This window comes from Varroa jacobsoni, unplaced genomic scaffold, assembly GCF_002532875.2.
Source record: "Varroa jacobsoni isolate VJ856 unplaced genomic scaffold, vjacob_1.0 scaffold_392, whole genome shotgun sequence".
Taxonomy (NCBI): Eukaryota; Metazoa; Arthropoda; class Arachnida; order Mesostigmata; family Varroidae; genus Varroa; species Varroa jacobsoni.
In genome coordinates this window covers 119,935-144,566 of record NW_019213294.1, presented here as the reverse complement: position 1 = coordinate 144,566, position 24,632 = coordinate 119,935, and the positions used below count along the sequence as shown (strand labels likewise).

At 41.8% G+C, this 24,632-nt stretch overlaps 1 protein-coding gene and 1 long non-coding RNA gene across 9 annotated transcripts in view; one reads left to right on the top strand and one right to left on the bottom strand.

The window, feature by feature from the left end:
- Positions 1-24,632, bottom strand: part of LOC111260027 (pyridoxal phosphate phosphatase PHOSPHO2) — a 43,411-nt gene that overhangs the window by 14,248 nt on the left and 4,531 nt on the right. For 5 of the 7 annotated variants that reach the window (XM_022832495.2, XM_022832492.2, XM_022832496.2 and 2 more), the window contains 2 exons: positions 14,468-14,631; positions 1,308-1,432 (listed from right to left, as the gene is read on the bottom strand). In XM_022832495.2, the coding sequence (XP_022688230.1) occupies positions 1,308-1,432; positions 14,468-14,631 (289 nt within the window). Of the gene's footprint in view, positions 1-1,307; positions 1,433-14,467; positions 14,632-15,083; positions 15,164-19,984; positions 20,164-24,632 lie in introns of those variants that run through there. The other 2 variants (XM_086968115.1, XM_022832490.1) reach the window with 2 other exon arrangements.
- LOC111260028 (uncharacterized) lies at positions 1,361-24,632 on the top strand. 2 transcript variants are annotated; one of them, XR_002679991.1, is made up of 3 exons: positions 1,361-1,448; positions 1,849-2,092; positions 23,515-24,632. It is a non-coding gene; the product is annotated as an uncharacterized LOC111260028 (long non-coding RNA). The 2 variants fall into 2 exon arrangements; XR_002679992.2 differs by lacking the exon at positions 23,515-24,632 and adding an exon at positions 5,354-5,636.

Below are 24,632 nucleotides of genomic sequence, written 5' to 3'. Positions count from 1 at the left end.
GTTCGATTGAATTTTTTTCGTGGAAATATTCAGCTTATTGCAAACTACAGGACTGGTAAAAAAAAATACGATCCACTCTATGGCACTACAGTTGTGTCAGAGGGGAGAGTTCGAAGGCGGTGGTGTTGTCTGAGAAGTAGTTATGGCTGGACCCAAATGGCTCTTTGAAGAATAGTTTCGCTACCGTTACTGATACAAGAAAATCTACGTTATACAAATGTTTACCAAGCTATGCCCGTAATGACATAAACGTGTCGCAACATTAAGTCCATAAGTTGCAATACGCATTCTTAATATTCGGCCAAAGATTGAAAAACGAAGGAGGCACGGTTGGTGAGCGTCCGGTGATGACACTAAGGGTCGAGTTCTGCCAGATTCAATCAGTGTCGTTAGCTTTTTGTATGCGTTTATCATTTCAATGGCTAGCAGGGGCATTAGAACTGGGCTTTTCAAGTGACATTTGCTATTACTGTGGAAGTTATTGGCCGATTCGGAAAGTTGATCCTTACAAGAAGCGTACGATCGCCCCAGACCTGAGCGAGTGTCATGATAGCTAAACACATTTTTAATTAACTTTGATAGATAATAATATTTAGTTAAAATTAATCAATCAGTTAAATACTTTTAGTGTCTAGAAGTGGTCACAGCTGTACCCTTTCAGTAATAACGTAATTATCTAGAGCTGCATAATAGTATTATTCAGATACAACATGACTAGGTGAAAGACAAATACCTGTCGTCAGTTTAACTCAGTTGAGTAACTGTCGTGGAATTATAACATTATGTCCTTATTCATTCGGCTTATCAGATACCGATAAGCATCTCGATAGTGCGTAACCCATTGCTTCGTCAAGCGCATACGTGTATTAATCCAAAGATTCAATTAAATAATCAGTGTAATCGCTCTGGTTCGAAACTAGATAAAATAAGCGACACATCAGTAGAGTGTATAGGCTTCAACATGACCAAAAGCGGTAGGGTAACAAGTGGTCGGACCGCGCGGCGTAATCAGACTGTGCTTGAACCTATTCTATAGATTAGAATAATTCCTCTGTCACGGGCACATTGCAATCGAAGTTAGTAAAAGATAATGGATAACTATAGCATATTTACATTATGTGTCTGCGCCAGTTTGTCGGACCCTAATATCGAGCGTACTGATCAAGCTGTTTACCGTCAAAATGGACATCGTAGGAAACCAACTGTTTGCAGTGACCCGATGGCAGATGCTTTCCCTGCAGGAACCAAATTGTACATAAGGTTTATGAAGTGAGACGGAAGCCTTGAGAAAAGGCAAAATAACCTACCTGCAGCCATTCTCTCATTCCAGTAAGCAAGGGAATCTCGCCAATTGTCTCAAGTAATAGGTCCGGCCTTACTCCATTCTCGTACAGGTAGCGGAACATAACACGCATAAATATCGTCCATGAGCCTGAAACGCCGTAAAGGTAAACGACAACGAAATAGCTAATATTAATAGCTTTGTCATACAGCATCCTTTTGTAATACCTGTTTGCTGCAACGCTAGTCCCCAAATGATTTGGATCTTCAACAACAGGCTGAGATATTCACCAGTAATACTGAAAACCCAGATAGAGGACTAGCTTGTTCCTTCTTAAACGATTTGTCATCACTCGTTTTCTATTATCAGAGCCCCACTCAGGTAGTAGAACAGAACTTAACTAACGCGTTGCTTATCTCATAGCTACACTGTTAACTTTGGAGAATCACATTAAACTAGAGTATAGGAGTAAGAACAGCCAAGTGAAAAATGCTATCAGCTAGATGAGTTCAGCCTTACGCGCTTGTATGCTTAACTCATTTTCTATTCTGCTTTCTATCCATTAGATCCCGCATGAACTGGTATCGTGCAGATTTGCGAGTGACGCTGTCGACCCATCAGCCGAAGTTGTACGACGGTATAACCACATGCTGCTTGTACGAAGACTTTCCGAGTACTGCTATCAACAGTCGGCAACGGTCACTTTCACGCATCTACGCACTGAAAATAGGGCCCGGCAGGAGATTTCAGTATAGAGAAAAGGAGGCCTCGGCACTTTGAGTTGTCAATTAGCAACATATAACCGATCCGGTAAGTCAGCTTGAGGCCAGTCCTCGGTCGACGCGTCCTTTCTTCGATTATGTTTCTAAAAAGAGACAGTCGCAAGCTCGCTTCGGAAAGAATGTAATGATGCTATATATCTGGTGGCAAAAGCTTGTCCATGACCAACCTCGTTCTAGCTTCGGTTTGACCTCTTACAGGGCATTCGCTGCCTACGGATGACAGAGTTCTCTCTACCGAGTCATCTTTGCGTAAACCTCTTGGGTAAACTAAGTAACAATTCGGAATCTGCACATTTTTTGATCGCAGAACAGGTAGCGCTGTCTAGAAAAAAAAAAGACCAAGTAACAAGGTTTTTCCGATTCTTCTTTAGCTGTTCCAGGCTAACGCAATAGTACCAGCTAAAATATTTCCCGTCACACAATTCTACATTAACAGGAAGCGTCTTAGAGTGTGACTTAGTATGCACCGATCTATAATGTACTACTTTCAAAAGTTTTCATGGGTCGCGCGTCTGCCCGCATTCGTTTGGTCAATAACGCCTTTACCTAGAGCAGCAAACCCCGTTCTGTGGACTACTCGATACAGCATAAAATACCGTTTGTAGTTTCGTGTAGACTAGCCAAGGCATTTGCTGTTACTTAACTGGCCAAGCGTCTAATTCTTGTTTCAAATAGCAACGGTCGTAGGCTTGAATGCGCAAAGTCCCTCAAGCCAGCTGTGTCGATCGTCGCCTTGCCAACCCAGTACGCATTTAAATCGCTTAGAAGATAGCTCCCGTTAAGAAAAAGCCTTTCTTATTGCCGTCGACTAAAAGCAAATGAGACGTTCGATTCGTCGATCTTCGCCACTTTGCAGCATTTTCCGCTATGCTGGATGGTTTGTCTGTATAGATAGATAGATAGATAGATACAAGCATCATGGTGGCTAAACAAAGTCTAACGTATTCACTAGGGCGTCGAAAAGTCTGTTGACTGAAAGCTGGGCCTGCGTGTTCACTGATCGAAAAATGACTCTGTCGAAGACTGAGTGTCTGTTTGTTTTTTTATTCAGCTCCGAGGTGAAGGTGGCACATGTGCAACATGCACGACATACTATCTAACAGAAAAAGCCTCTTTTCTTCAGAGAAGATAAATTCCAGCCGCGCTAATAGGTTTAACGGGCAAGGAAATAGGTATTTTCGTGTTGCTGCAGTATATATTGACCTGTCAGAGGATCGCGCAGTAATTTGCTGCGGTCATATAGGTACTCGAGTCGAAAGGCTGGTCGACACCAAAATTGTTACTGAAAAATATTGCTTTGAAAATGCTCAATTGTAGAAAGGCTTCTCGTTGCCTACTATTAGCAGATCTGTCAAGAAGCTTTTCAGCTGTGGCTTGATGCTTTCTACGCATCCATAGGATTAATATTTTGTTAATCTCCGCCAGTTTGCATACATGCTATAGAACGTGTTCTGAAAAGTCTCTCTGAAATCATCGACCTAAGCGCGTGCGAGGAGCACCAAATGAATAGGCCAAACAGTATTATTTCTAAAGGTCATTTAGGGAGGTTGAGCTGAAATAGAAACAAAAAGCTAACAAATAGTCTTGAAACGTTATGCAAATGAAGAACGGTACAACAAAAGTAATCCATAAATAGTCACTAGAGTCTTCATATACCCTCAGCCAATGAGCAAATCTGATGCTGAACTCCTATATGTCCAGGTGTGCTTTTTCGACTGAAAGCCTTCTGTGATCGTTGACATAACAGTCGATGCCTTCGAGAAAAAAAAGGACTCCCCGTCTTTTTACATATCTCATTGAAGTATCTCCAGTTCACTTTACGTTCAACGAAATTTAACTGTACACTCTCTAGTTATACTGAAAGACGTAACCGTTTTCATGTTATCCTTAATTTCGAATTTGGGGCACGACGATAGAATGGTTGAATTTGTAAATTAAGTTAATTGGCTCATTCTGAATAGTCGCAAGTTATGTGTTAGCTCGATTGTAAGAATAACGAGAAAATAGCCACTCTTCTAAACAAGACTCAAATTTAGGGACGGATAAACAGAATACCTTATCTGTTGGAGTCATAGAGAAATGTATGTAATGTATTCAGCCCTTATAAATATATAAATGCTTATCGAGAAAGAGAGCGACTCGTTATGCTGCTTTTTTGTATCTCCTTCCAATCAGCCCAGCATGATTAAAGATTAAACAATCTTTCTATGCTTCATATAATATATTGGATGCTCCGACTCCAAGTAGTAATAATTGAACTTCCATAATCCAATCTAAAATGTACCAAAAGCTTTCGGCATCTTCGTTGTCTTTCTGACTGCATAATATTCTTATCGGGCGTCTAGCGTCTATTTCACAAATATCTTCCTACCTTTCGTTGCTCGCAAAAAGAAGCAGTCACTTTATTTACAGGCTATAAACATAGCCACCGCACAAACTAGCGACGAATCATCATCTGTATTTGCGATCCGTAAGGTGTGCACGGTTTTTGACGAACCTCAACTTGGGTTGGATTGGATCTCAGTAAAAGCTTTACTGTCCTCGTTTGCAGCTAAGTTTGTTATCGTCTTGCCCATAGCGTTCATTTGTAGATGACTAGCACATTTTTTTTTAACTATCATGGATTCAAAAGAGCTTTTACGTATTCTATAGTACAGCTACATCGGAACGGTCACCATCAGGCAACAAGGACCTTATGCTTACTCGCCGAAACGCATGATTCCCAGCTAATAGTAGTATTTCCTCTTGACAGGCATATATTTGCATCCAGCCGGTTTCTCCAAGCTTATTTTATCGTGAGGATCGTTCCGTATCTGTTCACCTGTTTATCTACTTATCCATAAATACGTCTGTGGCTATATTTTTCTCTTTATAGTTTGCACTGAGGTGCTCACAACAAGAGTTAAACGTCAAATGACCACAAAATCCTCGCTCTTTTGCTATCCCAGCGGGTGTGCTGTCGCTAGTCGCGCCCGGGGGTACAGCAAGTAACTTATCGTTCAAAAGAACGTCAGGAGACTCTAGCATTTTGAACAATCCTGGCAATTTGTGGTGCGACGACGTCACAGACGAAAATTTTATTCGTAGATGTGTAACAGCAGCATAAATCAGCCACGAACTAACAGAAAAAGCTCAAATGTACGCTTTTCATTTTAACTACGGCGCCATATTTGATCGTGTTTCCTGTATGTATCTGTGCGATATAACAGAACTCTTACTTCACTTCGAGAGAAACATGCATCACGATATATATATCGTGAAGTATATTTACAAATTATTGCCATTACAGGATGCGTCGCGTGGCTGGATATCTGCAGTGTACGAAGTGTTTCTACGAACACTACTAAGAAACCCTTCTTACCCGCGCATCATGTTCTTGCCTTTTCGGCACTACCGTTTATAGTCTCACCGGTGCCCAAACCTCCCCAACCACATCAACGCGACCATGACATTGATTATACTCTCTTCTCGAGCGATTCTCGCGCGACACCGCCGCTATCATTACCACAAGCGCTCTACTGGCACCCGCATGTGCTACTATATGGCCTTATGTTTGTACAATCTGGGCAGAGCAGTACCATCACTGCGGTATATACACCTTTTTTCTTATATATATATATATATATATAAGAAAAAGCAGGCACACAAGAGGCGAATGGTTTCTTTCGTATTGTGAGGCTACAAATTAATAGGGATGCTGCTTTCGTTGTTGATGACGATGGCGATGGTGATCACTTGGTGCAAAGACGAAAAGCCAGAAAAATCCAGAAAATCCTCAGCTACTAAATAGCTAGGTAATTTAAGGAAAGGCTTCTCAAGTCAGTTGTAGCCACTTGTTCTATTAAATTATACTTTCATTTGGCATATTAACAATTAACACGCAGACGTAAGGCTAGAACGAAGTGATTTACGAAGCTCGTCGCATGGCAGTGAATCGTTCTGAGGATGCGATCAACCGATCGCGACGTAACGTCATTGTGGCACCGTCGCAGTCATTTGCTTATGGGAAGTTTTTTTTAGAAAAGGAAAAAACTCAGTATGAGAACTTAGTATAGCACCGTACGGACACACGAAGAGGGCCTGTTGACATTGTTTGGTACAGCTCACATACTTCCAAGAGTAATTCTAACAGCTAACGGGATAATTTTCCCCTCTATTTTTTAGATCTATTTTTTTAGAAAAAAATTATAATATTGCAACGAGGTTGAGCGTATTCGTTCCTATTCGTCGAAGACAAAGCTGATAGTCTGATCACAGTAGCGAAAGGTGTCGTTGCCAATAGTGCCTACAAGATCTACAGTTCACAGCTATATATAAGACGGACGGAGAGATTAATTACCGCGCTTTGTGTGTCAGAGATGTCGGAATCACATAATGCCTCCATGGTATCTAACAGCTTCAATATTTATACATCATACCTCATTTTAATTGAACATCGTCATCACTGTTACGGGTCTACCAATGCCAATCTATGCGCCCACCTTTAGGCACATCTGTCTCTTGCTAGGGGGCGTAATAACCATAAGGATGCCTCATAGGAAACAAACAAACGATCAACCAGTCCGACGCACGTAAATGAATCTGTTCGGTAGCAAGCCACCCTTAACTACGCCGGCATTGAATGTAGCATTACAATCGCTTGTTGTATTGTGTTGTTGCTTGTCGAAATTGTTACGTTTTTATTCATTTATTTAGTATGATGTTTTTGTGACAAAATTGCCGTAGCAGCGGCACCAACTGTGCAGCATTCGCAGTGATTTCAGCCAGTAACGAAACAGCACAGAATATAGATAGAGAGATAAATTTGCGGATTCTCAGCACAAGTTCGAGTAGCATGATAAATGTAGCATTCATGCTGAGTCACTTTCGTTCCGTTCTATGTATATATATATATATATTTAGATTTTGTTTAAACAAAAGGGTTCCGTGTATTTGCTTTGAAGCTTGTCTTTTCTTATCATTTTGTGGGAGAAGGAGTGCAAAATAAATCCAAACATAATAGGGTTTTCTCAATGGTGACGGATGAATGAGACCACATACTTGCTCGGCCTTTCGGTCATTGTCAACTAATGAATGTATAGCAGCAGAGAATGCTCGTTCTTTCGTCTCGGCAACAATAGCAGAGGTACGCACCGGTAAGATTGTTATTTTCGGCCGAAAATGGTTGGAAGCCGCAATGCACACTAGCAAATCATTTGCCGTAGCGAAGACTTATTTGCCCATCATATATATTGCCCATCGCCGAGTAACCACGAATTATTTATTCACAAAATAATTAGTTCATAAATTTTTGCTTATTATTTGGATATTGCCAGCTGTAATAAGCCAACTCGTTATCGCTGCTCGCTTCAGCCAGGGTTTTCTCCGCTGTGTCTTAACCTTTTTGAAATCGTACGCCATTAGCGATTACGGGGGAGAGGGATGAGGTTGAATAATCGCGGGTAAATTTACTGTTGACTTTCTTACGTGTAGTATCTCAGGAGAAATGGTTTTAGTCAATTATTTAAGATGCCTGCTTGAACTGCCACAGTTCGCCACCTATGATCAGTGGACAATTTCGAAGGTTTGAATAAAACTGGAAGGTTTTGCTGAAGAAGGTTACTCCCGTGCGTGAAACGAGGGCATCCCTTGTAGGCCACAGGAATAGCGAGATGAAAAGCGGCTACCCTATGGCTCCAATTCCGCAACGCCGCCGCTTATATCCGTCTACTAGACAATATGTAATCAGTTCTTCAAGTTCACCTAGGACTTTTCACACGGTAAGCTTGTGATTGCCTATGTTTACTTTTTTTTTTTGTTTTTTTTTTGCTAGCCAGCTTTTAGAATACCCGTATAGCCACCTGTGCCCAAGATATTTCACTAAATTGCCAAGAGGTCGAAACAGTTAGGAAACACTGATTCAATTTTACAGAAAACGAATCAACAACTAGCCGGCCTTGGGGTATATATGGAAATGAGGCTGCTTTGTCATAGCTGAAAAGCGCATAGCAGCTGACTAAAAAATAATATCAAAGACGGATTGTTCCTAGATTAATGTCAAATCCTACCTACAACTTTCAACGCAGTTTAGCTTGTCTCGCATGCACAACGATATGAGCTTATTTAAAGAAGCGTCAGAATACGCCCCATTCGAAACTCATATGAAGATTCTATTGGGTGAGTGGTTAGCTTATGAAGTTTGTGCCTTTTTGACCCATCATCGTTTATATTCGTTCAAAGCTGTGTCTATAATATGAATTTAAAGCCACACTGGATCTGAGAAACGCCATTCTTGATAAAATTCGAGAGCTCGCCATTCTTGTAAATAAAAAGTAAACTTGGCGTTGCCGACGCAATATACTGAAAATGGAAAATTATTATTTTAACAGTTTTGTACCTTCCTTGCAATATATCTTTAGCCTTAGACGGACTAGGTTTTCGTTTTCCAACGATAATAAGATGTGATAACAACAACGATAACGAGGCCAGTCGGCTATACAACACGCTAGCCCTGAAGATCGATAGGTGGAAAAAAGAATCGACTGCTATTGATTGTGGTTGCTTTTGTTTGCAAACTGGGTTACCCGGATACCTGAGACCGCAGAAGGTATTGTCACATAGCTGGAGCAGGTGGCGTTCTGTTCCATTTGTCAGTCGACGGCCCTGCTCCAGGCTACAACCGGAATCAAGTTGTAGGTAACCACTGACTTGGACAGCTTAAGTAAGCCGGTAGGGGTGGATGACTTTGCAAAGCGACGACGACGACGACGACGACGCCAAGGGCCGCGACTGTTTCGCAGAACGCGTTACAGTGCGACGTTATACTGCGCTGAAAATCGAAGGCTTGCTTGAAGGTACCGATTTTACTTGCACTAGGCGATATATTTGGCCTAGCTTTTAACAAATGAATCACGACAACAGATGGAATGGGTCTCGAACGCAGACGTTGCTTATGCAACTTAATCCGATTAGATAGGTCAAAGGACGGGAGGCGCATCAACTTTCCAGGCCGTACAGGCTAGTTCGTGGAGCAGGATACACAGTCCAGGAGGACAATATTATTTATATAAGAAAATAAGATGTGTCCTATGTTCCTTATACAAAGGATCTTAATCATAGCTATATGAACAATCGTCCATTCAAACGTCGTCAGTTGTTTAGATTAAACGAAACGTAACGTCTGCTCTAGAATAGTTCACTCCAGCCTATCTCTCCGTATTTGCTCTCAGCGGCGCGCTGAATATCCATATTATAACAGCGTCGGCGTCTATACCGACGTTGGATAGAGAATTGTCGATCGTACGAATAATTGCAACCGACTTTTCTTATATCGTATTGGATATTCTTACTACTCGTTGTAAAAATGACTTACGTATTCAGACATGCATACGAAAAAATGATAATTCTAGTAAAAACTCAATAGACGATACTATTTCTAAACGATCCGGTTCGAATCAACAGGATTACGATGAAGGACAAGCTAATCATTTGTTTAAGAAATATATATATTAACCGCAATAGAGAGTATATCAATGGATATTAGAGGGGACAAACACGTGGACCAGCCACGCGAAAACAAGACCTACGTACATCACCACATAAAGTAACAAATATCGAAAGGTATGGAAAAATCAATAATAATTTTCTACACATTTGACTACCGTACAATTTTACATCAGCTCAAGTGTTTTGCCTGTTACACCATATGAACTACTACTCAGTGTTGTAATACAATTATGGAATGGTCTGGGAAGTAAATTGAACAACTTCGATAGCCCTAAAAACGGGCCTGGCTGGAATACTAGGTACATCTAAAATATAAAAGATATGACAATCCGTTCTGGTGTCGCACGTATTCAAATATCCGAGTTATTATCTAAAAATGTCCTAAGCTCTATGGTAGAACAAAGAAGAAAACATTTGCAGCAGTATGAAACGATCGGGTAAAATAACCATTACTATCATGTTTATCTTGCACTATAGCTCTCTGGCCAAATATATGGATTATGATGACAAACGTGGCGCGGTATATTTAATACGCTACGTGTATCGGCCATTTTTGCTCTGTGTTGCATTACAAACATGAACTGACTGTATCAACGGTAAGCAAAGAGACATGTCTGTAGACACGGAGCCGTAGACGCGTCATAGATAAATGAGACTGCAAGATCGTGCAGCTAATGTCACGTGTACGGGACGTCGTTTCGTCGGACAAAAAGTAATTGGCCTGGCGAATAGGTCGTATTTTACCAACCGTCTACTGAGCTACTATAGCAATCGGCTTTCACCGACATGACAGAAAACATGGAAATATTGCGAGTTGTATTGGTATGCAATGCAAATAGCACTATTTTCGTCCTATGCTGCTTAGATCGCTTGAGATAAGAGTTGACACGCATACATATATCAATCAATCTTCAGGATATGCTTCCATGGCTAGAACCTGTAGGTGGACTTGGAGACCGTGATTCTACGGCCCACTTGTGCCAGCTACGGCCAACTTGGTGGGCTTCCAGTTGAGGAGTTCACTGATTATAAATAAAAAGCTGCTGTAGAAAAGTTTCAAAGGAAAATTTGGAAGCTAGCCTCTCAGTTCATTGTTCTACCTTCTCCGCAAGCCCTGAAAAACACAGGTTTCCAGGTTGAACGTCTGCGACAACGGCTGACTTGATTAAGCATTCAGTCCATAGAATTCAATCAAGTCTAACTGAGAGCGAAGGCGCAAATGTACATCATCTGTTCGCTTGTCTGACGTAAATCCTCACGCTTGACTCGCCAGGCAAACAGCCTTGCCGCCTCATCTGTTATTTGCTGTCCCCACTGTCTTCCTACCGCACAATCATTACTGCGAAGTACGACCTTCAATTTCCCTTACTTCGATAGCTGAAAACCTAATTAGTTTCTCGTCAAACAAGATTTCACAACAGATAGGCGGATACGAGACGAACGGCGGAACTAAAGGTAGTATTGCTAAGTCTAAAGCTAAACTTTTATCGTTTGACTCTAATCATAAGCGATTTGCCGTTTCCAGATAGTATTAAAGAAAACATTCAGTGACAGCCTTCAACCTTTTAACCTTGATTCCCTTGATTGAATCTTCAAAAGAGTAAATTATGTTAATGAAAACTGTATCACACGATTAACATCATCGTCCGGCCTCATTCGAATAAGCATGCTGAATAGCATGCTACTAAAAAAAGAAGTATGCTTTTGAAAACGACCCCAATGAAGGAACAACGCCAATAGTAAACTGCGGTCTCGCTGTAACCCAGCAACGTCACAATGCCCCACGGGCCTTTCTCACATCCAGCAGAGCAACCAGACGGCCCGTATCTAGTGGCCGTATTAATCTAGAACGACAACCACTGGACAAATACATCTTGAAATCCATCTCACCAATCCCCGTCAAGCTGATCTCATCAAGACCCATGTTAAAGAAAGCATTAGTTCAGAGTGTTAGGACATGCCTACTCGTCATTCGCGCCTGAACGCAACTAAAATACTGTATAATAGAAGTGATACAAATTCATGCGTGTCTCAGTTTAACTGAATATCAACGAAAATTTCGTCAATAGCAAAAGATCGTGGTCATTATTCAGACAGCTACGTCATTCTATGTACGACGATAAATCCCAAGGAAGTAGCATTCTAGAAACGATTGTTAAGGTGCTTGTCATAATTAGGCCTTTTAGCGGATAAATCTATTCGTAATGAGGGAATGGTAACTGATGCATGTTGTGGTTCTGTTCAAATAGAAGGAAAAAGGCAACAGGGAATTTTTGAGATGCCAAAAAGGACCTTTGACCTAAGGTATGATAGATTTTTTCAGGCAACGCGACACGGACCTGACGACTATCCGCACCTTATTCTCAGCCAAACATAGATAATGGCCTTTGATCTTCAAACGTATCTAACTAGCGTGATAACTGTAGTTGACATCAATTTGTTTCTCTTTCCAAAATTAGCGCACGCAACAGGTCACCGCTAGCTAGTAACAACGCGAACAGTTCTGAGTGATAAATAGCGTCTGGCTTGGCAACAAAGCGTTCAAGAAACACTATAAACCATAGGAGTAATACAAGGCTAAGCCAAATGACGCAAGGACTTCAACAGACGTCATCGCTGATGTCATTTTAATCAACGTTACGGTATTACCGCCTGCTCCTCGAAGCTCTGTCACAAGCGGGTTGCATCTCCTCCATGTATTTCCTGCTTTTATCCTCTAATTTGTACAATGCAATGCCAAGTTATACAGCCTAAACTGATCATGCGATTATTGTAGAAGCGGCTGTGTTGCGCCAAACTACGATGGCTTGAAGTTTTAAAATTCGCACCACGGATATAACAGTTGCGTCGGCAAGACCAGCCCGTCGTACTTCCTGAGCTAAAAAGTCGTTCCATATGTACATAGAACGACCCATAAATTATGCTAGTGTCAAAAGGTACCAGTGTGATTTGCCTTGCACTTCAGTGTACTTTCGAAGCACAGCTGTTTTTTATTTCAATGGCTGAGACGAACTTTGTCATGATTTGATTTTTTTCAATTTGATCTGACGATATTTTTTAACAGGATTAGCGACGACTAAACAATCTCCCTATGAACGAGTTACAATACGCGCATAGCTAACAAGATAAATAGCCGAAGCCATAAGATGTCAGCATTTATCCGGTCGTAAGAAAACCGTTAGTGATGCAACTTTGACAACGTAGTTAGCATAGACGCACGAAAGATCCGTTATGGTCCCGACTAGAACAATATTCCAGTTATGGCTTATTCAAGTGTCCGTGCCGCTACTTCTACCGCTATTCTACATATATCGCATAAACAAATCACTCGAGTTTACGAAAAGCAGAAAGAAAAAAGCTACCGCTGTATCGCGGAGCAGTGGACGTCGTTCTCGAGGAGAAACAGACGCACATTGACAACTTCTTGTGTCTCATTTGTCTCTAGTCAGCCTAAATCAGCGCTACACAATTCACTCATACAATCTTGTGCTGGTAAGCGATATCTAATCGACACCCCTCATGCCAACCTCGAAACAGACGCCTTTGCTGCAGTCGTTAGGTCCGTCCATAGACAAACGGAGAAAGACTGTGAATTGCGGCCGCTAGAACTACGTCGACTCACGGACCGAGAGTGCCTGATCGACGCACCCGGCCTTAACGCCACAGCGGCTTTTGCTCTCTTTCTTTATCTATTCCTTTGGCTCGATTAGGTGATGAGAACTAAGCACCAATAGAATACTAGTGAATTCCAACAAAATTAGCCCGAACGTTTTCCACTTTAGCGGACAGCTATAGAACTGTAGACAAGTCGATGTAGTGGGCTCAGAGCCCCAAAGGCATCGATTCCATTAGTACTAAAGCCATGGGGTCATGTGACAGGTACGCAAGGACAACTTCCGAGTTGGTCCTCAGAGTAGTTTCGCTTATGAAGTCGTTAGGTTGTTTTAGTTACTAACATCGTAGTCAGAAAGCAGGCTTGTCTCCCAGGGGTTAAAGGCAATTGTCAAAAGCGGTATTGCCACGTACTTTGTCATCCCTGTAGTCTATACGAACCGTATAGATCAGCGAACTCACGAAGAATGGCCCCATCGGTTAGTATCTGGCTGAACTGGATATATTTAATAATCGTATCCTTGTACATTGACATGGCCTAGTTTTTCGCATTTGCTGTACATGCGTGCCTGCGCCCCGTATAGAAGACTTCGCCTGCAGGAGGTAATAACAAAAGCTACAGGGGCCATTAGGGCGGGCGGCTTCTTGTTACAGCTCAGCGAGACGGACCCGCAGCATTAGAAAAATCGCTCTAGATTCTATTCGCGCTCACTATCAGCACAGAGCTGATTCAACGGTACGTTAGAGTCGGCTTACTACAACTTGTTCGGTGAGATAACCGCGGATTAGGAAACAGAGATTACTTGATAGAGTATATCATACACAGACCACCCCATTTCGTACCTGCCTATCTTGCTAAATAAAAAATGCAATGTTGAGGCACCATCGCTTGTAGGAATAAATCGAAGCTGGAAATATTGACCCTAGCTAAGGGAACACTACATAATAATCTTTGTAACCATAGCCAACTGTTTTGATAAACAGTAACCTGCTTCCAATACATTAGCCCTAACGATTACGGAAGGCTTGTGGTGCTGGAAATTACCAATGACAGGTCGTTGCACTAACGTCGCCGTAGTTCACATCAGCGTAAACGAAGTCATGAAGCAAAATCGCAATTGCTTTGACTGAACGATTTGGTTGCTATAGCTTTTTATCATTGCCGCGGTAAACAAGGCGTTTTCTCTAATCATACCTCAGTCAGGATAAGAGCATTGCCGTTTCACGTGTATTCCGTACGACATAATACATTACACGAAATAAACGGGGCAGACGAATCAGGGTCGAAGTTCTCAGTAGCACTTACCGGGCACGTATCTTTCCCGCATCTCGGCAGGAAATTTGCCATCTGGGGCCAACTTCTGAATGTACGTATCCGAGTTGTCATCGATGAGCGTGTGATCGAAGTCAACCGCGACGAGCACCTTGTTACTGAGCGGAATACCACCTTTCAATCGGATCCGGCGACCCCTGCGGGTCGATAACAACAAAAAAGAATAAAATGAGCAAAAAAAAAATAAGTATTTATATGTATCATCGCTAGTGATTGATTCGTGTGTTTCCCTTACAGTAGGATCCGTTCTGATTTTGTTTTATACGATGTTGGCCGGTTAAATCCACCGCATTCTAACATCTGCAATATAGCGGCCAACGGCCGGCTTATCCTGCAAAGTCTTGGGAATAGAATGAACACATCAGTTTCACTGAAGGCAGAGGTCGGGGTATTAACTTCATTTCTGAGATACTGCAGAATAAGCCGGGGATCGGTCGATGACCACACGGGTCTCGTGCAGTGGGTCAACACATTGGTCAACGGCCGATTCGAAAAAACAAATACACTAACGATTGTATAGCACTCTCCGACTTAACAATGAACTGTCGCATATGAACTCAGTTAAGCTACAAGGCATCACGTAACGTACGTAACCGACTGATAAATCGCCAACATCTGTTCGTTTGTCAACGAATTTGACGACTGGTCATCCATGACCCGCTTTTCGACCTAAAAACGAACTACAAAAAGCTCCACTGACCCAATCCATTGGAACTAGCATAGGTCTATGGATTAGAAACATCTAACAATATTTGCATATGATCAGGGCACGCGGGAGGTATCGCAAACTGCCATTAAAAAATGTCTTTTAATTCGGATGAACTTTTATTGATCACATATTTAGGACGCACAGAAAAGCAAATCGTTATATTTTGCTGCTTCTTCGGTATTTATCATACCATTCTTATTATTAATCATTCCGAACCGATACGAGTGGTACGGGCCGGTTCGTGAGCCGATTCAACAAAAACATAATAACCCCCTCACCCCCCCCTCACCCCCGATCAATTTGTACGACTAGTGTACGAGGTAATACGATTATTGACGTATTGCCAAGCTACCAGGCTGACGAATTTTGTGCCTCTATATTCATATACATAATATTATTGTATGTATACGTATTCACACGTAGTGCGGGTACAGACAAAGTCTTATTATTAATTAGTACCGAAAATTCTGCGAGTCTATAATGGTCCGATGTTGGAAAATTATTAAATTTATTACTGTTATCGTAATTGCCGATGAAAGTGATGAGTAAATTATACTTTTGTTGCGAAACCTGTTTATATATATAGTACCTGTTTATATATATATACCTGTTTATATATAAAAATATCGAGGCGATAGCTCGACTATACAAAAACAAGTTCGCCTTTCTTTGTAGACTCGTCTGCTAGAGAGCCGTGTATCGGTTTTGGAAAGAACGGTCTTAGGCCATAGAGGCGGAATTTTTATCCAGATCAAATGTTACTGTCCAAATCGAAACGGTCATAATTAACCACCAAGCAACTGTATCATGCATCCGTGAATCCCAATAATCCTGAGGGCCAACGCTTTCGACCTAATGAACGACTGACCATATTATATATGCTATATGGCCTTGGGCCAGATCTTGTCAGATCAGTGGAATAGACACCGTCGCGATAAAGCAGGCTCAACTAAATTGACGCGCAAAGCACTCCTGCTTCCTGAACACGAACACCTCATTTTATGCACAAACGATTTTGGCTAGGAAATAAACCGGTCTATTAAATATGCTGTCACCTTCAAAATACTTCATCAGATCTTACGACAGCTTTATACAATATAATTGAATTTTTCTAGCTATACAAATTGGCGACATACATGAAATATATAATTGATTTTCTTAAAGTGCAAAACAAATTCTGGATTATTCTGCTATTGCAGTTTTCTTCAGCGCGTATCCAGGCCAGATATCAGGCTGTGGCCTTGCCAATAGACACTTTTTCAGCGATAACGATGTAGAATATTGATGGAACCCTGTAATATATGATTAGTTCGAAGTACGATAAGCACAAATGTTCTTGTTCTAGCTGTGACGCCTAAGCAATGCAGGTGCCGAACGTTTTTAGTATCGAGTATGGTATGAAGCGACTATGAAGATCAAAACTGTGCCTTGCAAACCCGTTGTCATACCCTGCATCCTGTAATGTGTAAACTGAACCATAATTGGTCGGTTTCTGAGGTTCATAGGGAGCTCGGGCAGTGAAGACACGATCTTCGTTTGCAGTAGGAACTGTTGCGATGTGTCGACGTGCACCACATTCAGTACTCTGCTAATGGAACTGCGCAGAAACAGCAAGCCTCTTATCGAGTCTATCTAATCCGAGGTGATTAGCTAAAAATGGCCGTTGGGGCCGAATGCTAGCTGGATCTAACAATAGAAATAAAGTCTATAGGATACTGCGAGGCGTCCTGACGTCGTACACTGTCCCATCGTTTAGTTGATTGTAAAATTTTTACTGTTATCGCTGGCAGCGAAATCGTAAAATGAAATGTTTGAAACTACGTTATGTTTCTCACTTTCTGTAGATGCTATAACAAGAACAATCGTAATCAAACGGTGACGCATACTGATTATGCGGAGCAAGCTTTGCCAACATTTTAAGAGGTGCGCTTGGCCATCGACGTCTGCCGTGCGCTCGGAGACACTTTTCAGTACTTTCATGATAGATCCATGTTACTTTTCATTGACACATGCTTTTTTTAATCACCTTATTGCCTTACCATAACCCTGGCAAGCGTTGACTGCGACAAGCATGCGATCCTTGTTTCCAGTGACGTTTAAACTATGACAACTATTATGAAATGTTCCGATGTATGCAAGTTGATCCTCAAAGGATTGGTTCATTGTGCTGGTAGGCTCCACTTGAGCGTGGCAGTACGCAGTGTGGATAATTACGGCGTAAATGTCGGACATCGGCCCGTTCGTACTCTGATCCGCGCCGCAGAATCAGCGGTCACCTAGCAAACCTCCACTGAGGTCGCGTGAATCTCAACGTAGGAAGCGTATGCGTGTCGTAAACACGACGAACGGTAATTTCAACATGATTTTGTCCTGAAGCATCAACGTCTAGAAATTTCAGCACATTTCGGCAGTGGGCTAACCCGTGGCGGATATAGTCTTAACTATCTGTGTTTCGAGTTTTACGCCCAGTATCGCCGTTCGGCATGCCATCAAACGGCTAGCCCCAGGCACGCAACGAAGTGTGTCTACACCCAAAGTCGAACCTGGGCCACAACGTCTTTCTAAGATTAGCAGGCGAATACATTCACCGGAACCACCCTCACTATCTATTCGCATTTACTTAAGCACAGTTCGCCCGTGCTCAATTCTGGTCGATGCCATCCATATTTAATCTCGATGTAGATCGCTGGTTCAAACCTCGATAGTGTATTATGCTACGCGGTCGGTGTACATTTCAACACCTACATGTAAATAAACCGGGCAAGATGTAATCGTATAAATCCATAATCTCACGTCCTATTAGCTTTTCAGTACATCCGCTACAAGGCTACAGAGAAATAAAAGTCTCCATGGGCAAGACCGCTCGAGTGGATGTGCAAATACTCCAATTTCGTTTTTATTGATACAATATAGACAACTCCACTGCGGAGTGCCAAAGGTCGCGGTGTACCACCGAGTGCAGACTCCACAGCCTGCGCCCCTCTGGTCGAAGCACCCACCCAGCCTATGAAACTACCATTTCCTCTATATCATATGGGTAAGACCACTCACATTTAACACTTTCGAGCCTGTGCCAAAGTCGTCGCTTCGCTACGTGAGCTCAAGAAAGCAAGAGTCTATGGCTCGCCTGTCTCCGCCGATAAGTATCGGGTTAGTGTTAGAAATTTCTAAGATGCTCAGAAGCTCCTGATGCGATAATAGGGGTAGCAACAACTAACAGCTGTATACCTATTTTTTTTCTCTCTATTACCTTCATTATTCGGACGTCTCGTTGCTTAAAAAAGGAGCCCAGTCGGTCAGGGCGCGTGGCCTTGATTAAAGCCCAAGAAAATCATAGAAGAATCAAACATTTCCACTGCCGTTCCTAGCGCTGATGCCGATTTGGTTGAGGAAGGCATAACCGCTAATCGGATGCTGCCGAATCACGTCAAACGTTATCGGCAGGAAGTTCGCGAGAGCGAACGGAACGTTTGCGTAGCAAAAGAAACATTGCAGTAATCGTAGCAGAGGCGTTAGCACTGCCAAGGAAAACCGAGCGGCCGTAGCCAGAAATGGCATACGAAAGAGGTAACCCATCGCAACAAGGGACACAGATGTCAGGAATGAACCTTTTCATACAAAAGCATTCGGTAATTGGTGTCCGCAATGACACACACAGTTAGCGCGTTGCGATTATGTTATATTTTCGAAACGAAATCATCTGAATCCGTGTGTATATATAGAGCTATACTGGAGTGGCACGCGTATGGTACGCAGCAGACAACGATGAGTAAATACTCTTTTACCAGCAAATATTGCTTTTGTTTGGACTTTCTTTTGTTTATGTAATTTCATATGATAATAATACTCCGCATAGGACAAGTGATCCGAGGTCAAGCAGCGATAAAAAAGATCATCTGAAGAAGCCTCGAAATTCGTACGTTGTCCATTACATTGGCTATGAAGTCACAGAAGCGCCCCTATAATTTGTTCGAGTTACGCAATACGACCAGGTGTCCCAGTGAACGTATCGCTGGCTTCTAATCCATCCCTATTGCCGTCGGCCACAATCTCACGGATAGCTCTCCAAAAGCCGGGGTCGGCATATACAGCTCGTTACTAGAAGATCGTTACTTGTTGGAGAAATCTACGATTACGTACAGATACGTTCCCTCGTACGGCCACTAAGCGGTTCCTGTCGATTCGAGCTTATCCCGGCGATATAAACGTGTCTGCCGTATGTGTTTGGTATGCCGTATGAGATTCTGTTTGGATTACAACACTTTTCATGTCCGCCAAATAGATTTGCCGAGAACGACGATCACACTGCATGGAAATAGCAAATGCATTGATGACGGGTAAATGATACAGGCTTCTGACCAACAATATACAGATTAAGTGGGAAGCTTTCTGACTGAGTTTTTAGTATATGTACGGCGACATCAATCAGCTGAAAACAGTGAGTAATTAATTGAATTTCGGGCCTGTTTTCAGGCCCACGGGTTCCACTGCTTCTCTTAACAAAGCAATTCTTCCAATTAATTGCGATCAACACAACTGTTGAAGAACGCACACAAACGCAACAGTATCTTATCGTATCTACAGCCCTAATCAACAGTCACTCGTTTCAATAAATAGCGATGTGTACAGTCATCCCCGGCGGGATTTACGAGAGACTGGGTTATTTACAGCACCGTTATCCAACTATGAAAAACAGTAAATTTTATGTGACACTTATCTATCCGTACGTGGCCGATTTTTTGTTGCCTTGGTTCGAACGTATTGCGGAACGTAAGGCTTACCTAGTTGGACTGAAAAAGCGCAGCGGCAAAGCTCTGCTAATCACTCGTTTATCGCATGGAGGTATTCGAGATGACCTTTCCAATGAACTACTGCCACGGGTAGTACTTGTTATAAGATTATAGTCCCAGGATATATGCACAGAACAGGTGTACATGCCGAACATGGTGTGCAAGCAAGATCTAACGGCTGTGGCAACCTGAAATTCGAAAATATCATGCACTGCAACGACCGCGATCTCTCACCCGGTACCAAATAACCAAAAACAACAAATCACTACAAGACAAAATATACACTGCTTTATGCTGAGATTAGCGAAATATTTTTCCTATCTTTAAAGAAACATCCAAGCCTTTACTTTATCGTGACTATTGCGGTATGGGTAGCAGTACGCATGTAGTGATTGCTAATAAAAGCGACTTGGAACCGGACCGAATTTCACAAAGTACTGTTAAGGAAATTAACCTTATTATTGTTAAACGACTGGAAACACGCGAATGAATTGAGCTTTTCAGTATGTCATAAATATTTCTTTGAAAAAAATTTATTTATTTTCTAAACAAAATACACACCCTTTTTAATTATACGTATTTTTGCTAAAAAAAACATCCCATGCCAGCCTCTGTCGATTGAACGCTGGGGTACGCTCTCGTCATGCATCGTACCTAACGCGTTATTCTAACGAATCCTCTGATTATTAGCTGGCTAACTACACGGCACCGACGTCCCTCTTGCCGCTCTTGAGAAGTATAACGTACTCCTTGCTCGTTTGCAAGACTTGACAGTCCCCCACCAGAAAAGTCACTCACGTTTATTAAGAGCCCTTTACTCAATATAAATGGAAACCATTTTTTATGCGGAAAAAAAAAAAAAAAACTTATCGTACGGTAGATGGATTGAACCTACTAAATTTTATTTGCGAAAGAATATTTAAAACTACAGCATTGCTTTTCTGGTTATTGTTCTGAAAATATTTTATCTAAGAAGTGGAAATCTTAGATTATTTGTTGTTTATCAGTTGCAATAACAAGCTGATTTGATCTTATCAAAAAGAGACGTACAGAGTTCGACTAGCTTCTGCGCACAACGTCGGTGCCTATTACCAATCGTCCTATTTGTACAATTCATAGGGCCGATCTTCTGGTGGAGTATGCTTCATCGTCCTATAACCGAACGAGTATACATTGCTGGCAATGTTATTATCTTGTGCCGAACTTATTATTATTATTATTATACATGTACGACGAGCGTTCGTATAATCGGTGCACCGTAGAAACACGGAAGGGTTACGAACAAAATATCAGCGATAACATTGCGCGCTGCCTCTGGCGTGTTAGCGGTCGTGGCATCAGCCATAGCAAGCACAACGCTTTCAGAAGAGATCGCCCACGATTACATAGTCCATTGCTGATGTCCACCCTATTTATTCGAATACCCACACAATGCTGCTGGCGCCAATCAGTCTACCCTACATGCCATAGTACGTACGTGCAAATATTAATTATTTGTTCTAGTGTTCTGCGTCGTGCCAAAGATCGCACTGCACGGGACCTTCGTTCTCGCATTAGTGGCGTATAGCTAATCATGAAGGAACTATCATTTACACAAGCGTTCGAGTGACAGCGTAAAGAAGAAATGGTAAACTGAGAGAACTAACATAATGACGATGCTACAATCAACGCTATATGTGATGAGGCAAGGATGCGTTGAAGTGCATCCTCTAGTTATAAGCTATCCACGTACAAGTACATGTAAGAGAGGGCTTGGTCAATAGAGAGGACTAGCTATTTTAAAAACAGCAGGTGGAAGTGATGACTTCGTCCGCGGTTTACGTCCACGTGGCAACCGTTTGATACAAAAGCTGTCATTATTGATGGCATCATCAATGTTTCAATGGGATCCAACGAAGATTTATGTTTTTTCCTTTGCCGTCTTAATTAACATGTCGAATGTACGAGTCGTAAAAGTCATTCGTGTTAAAGTATGTCTATAATTCTCTACTCACTTAAAATGAAAAATCCGAACCTGCGCCATATTTTTACGTAAAGATCACAACACAGTAATTAACGTTTAGAAAGCAAGCTGAAATTATGCAATGCTGTAAAGGGTTTTTTTCCGAACTAGAAACCCTGCTACATGTTTTCCCAAAACGTTTACCTTATAAAGGACGTTCATGTTTACGCACGTTAGCGTAGATGAAGTATCCGGACGAGGAAAACGGTAAAGATTCATTTATTAGAATTTTCATCATTGATATGTTTTCGTAATCAATTTTCAGCGTAGTGAACCTTGAACAACTGATAGAACCCAACGACACCAATATCAGGCGAAACGTCTTTAAGCTTAAATTTTAAAATCCTGATCTATTGTATTTATAATTTTCTAAGAAAAAAAAAATGTACGCCCTAATCATTCATATTTATAGCACGTTTATCTTAATCTATATCTAATCATTTGAAACATGTTGACGTTTGTTAAAAAAGCCCGTTAAAAAAAGATAATTCAATCGAACCCGCATGAGTGCTTTCAAGGTGAGATTCCTAGTGAAAATAACATTACACCGTTTTTTCTGTGAGTCAGCTGTTCGGTGTCTGTGATAAGGCTCGCTCGGTATCAGTAGCTATTGGCTCGCGCACATGGTAAACATTTGCTATTTTTCTTTGAACGTCCTATCTGCGGCGGCATGGAAGTAGCGATGCGCAGTCGTTACCAAGCAACGTTCCAGCGTTACTAGGTCTATTTACATCAGCTCCTCGTTGTAACCGAAACGCTTATTCGATTGAAAGATTTCCAATTGCAATTTGTTCCCTAATTGTTATCATTTTCGCCATTTTAATCGGTTTTCTACATCTTATGACGGTAGACAGGCCGTCACCCATTCTGGTTGACTGGCCAGCGATGCGAACGTTCGTTTTCTTTTTAAGTCTATGTTCGGATCCCTACACCCTGTTTTCTCGAAGAGCAAAGCAAACTGGCTTGTGCGGTCGAAGGGAGAGCGACTACTATAAAACCGTGAAGCCCAGGTGTGGCTGATGCATTTATTTACCCTATGAAAAAGATGCTCGAAACAAGTGCAATGAATTTTCAAGTTCGATTTAGCAATGATGAGGTGCTGTGATTGAACAAGCCTCTGAGGAAAACGGTCAATCCCGGTCCGGTACTTGTCTATTTAGATCCGCATTAGGGTAAAGGTGTTCAAAAACAGTTATGTTTTTAAGTAATCGTCAAATCTAGATAAGTAGCAAGTTCTAGCCATGCTATACCGGGCGGTGGCCGTAGACCTGGAGCCAAGCTAGCTTGCCGTGTGAGTAAGAACACTAGAAATAATAAGAACTCACAACGAAGCCTTAACGAAAACAGTAGACAAGTGTTCGTCTAGTGAAAAAAAGACGATATGCGTGATCGAGGCAACGGTGACGAGACGCAAAACCGTGTGCGATTTTCCTTCTGCATATTTTATTCCGTGCATCGTTCACTATAAACACATACACGTACTGTGATCGTTGGTGTAGTAACAAATTGTCGCTTGCAGGTACTGATGAAGTGCGCTTGTCCTGGTGGTGCCATGTAAATACTGGTGACGACCCACGTCCCCACACAGCCGGCCAACTGAACCGTAGCGGTATTCTAACCGGGACGACCGTCTCTGAAATCGCTATTCAACACTTTCATATCGATCCAACGATGACGCATCGAATGCTACATCTGGGCGTCGATGGCTCCCTGACTACGAATAGCAGCATTGGCTTACTGGTTGACGACACGCTGATATGGCGAACGACGAATCGGACCACGTATAGACGCCGTTTGTTTAAGTTCAGTAGCTTATTATTGCCGCCTGGTAGTAAATAGGGGCGCAGACTGTTGCCACCATCATAATTGCAATACTGTGAATGGCTATTTAATCGACTGGCCGGACCGTCTGCTATCAAACGGATCAATTTGGCCAGCAAAAACAAAACACAGCAAATGAAAAAATAGGAAAAATGCAGATAGAACTTTTAGTTATGGCATACGTTGTTCTGCTGCCTGGCAATGTCATCTAGCTGAGAATCCATGAGCTGGCAAAAAATAAGGAGATGCGTGTTGTACATCCTGTAGCTGGGCGTACGCTGCGTCAAATCTCCGTGGATGTTTACATGCACAACGCCATTAATTGGCATTAGTCAAAACTATTATCTCACACATATAATTGTACCCTAGACATTTCCTGATTCTGATCTCAATGATTTGTTTATTCTTCAACATATTTATCAGTCGAAAATTGCATAGATCAGTCGTTATAGTTTGTGTGTGTTCTGCCAGTATTACAAAATAATAATTCTTACATATGCCACAAATAAAAGGCTCTCATGCACATTATAAAGTGTCCCGCCAAAGGTAGCTGAACTTATACTTGCAGAAGTGGATTCCGCCTGGTAATATTAAGGCTTTCAAGGACCTTAGTATCCTTCTACAGCGAGTCGAAGCCCCGTCCGCATAGCTTCCTCATTTACTGTCTAATAATATTAGTAAAGAGTTAGCTCGGATATAAGAATATTCGGTATATCCAATGTTTAAATCATCAAAATGTTTAATTATACGTCTCAATATGTTTTCATAGTAAACAATATGTAATATATAACGAATAAACAGACGTATTTCTCGATA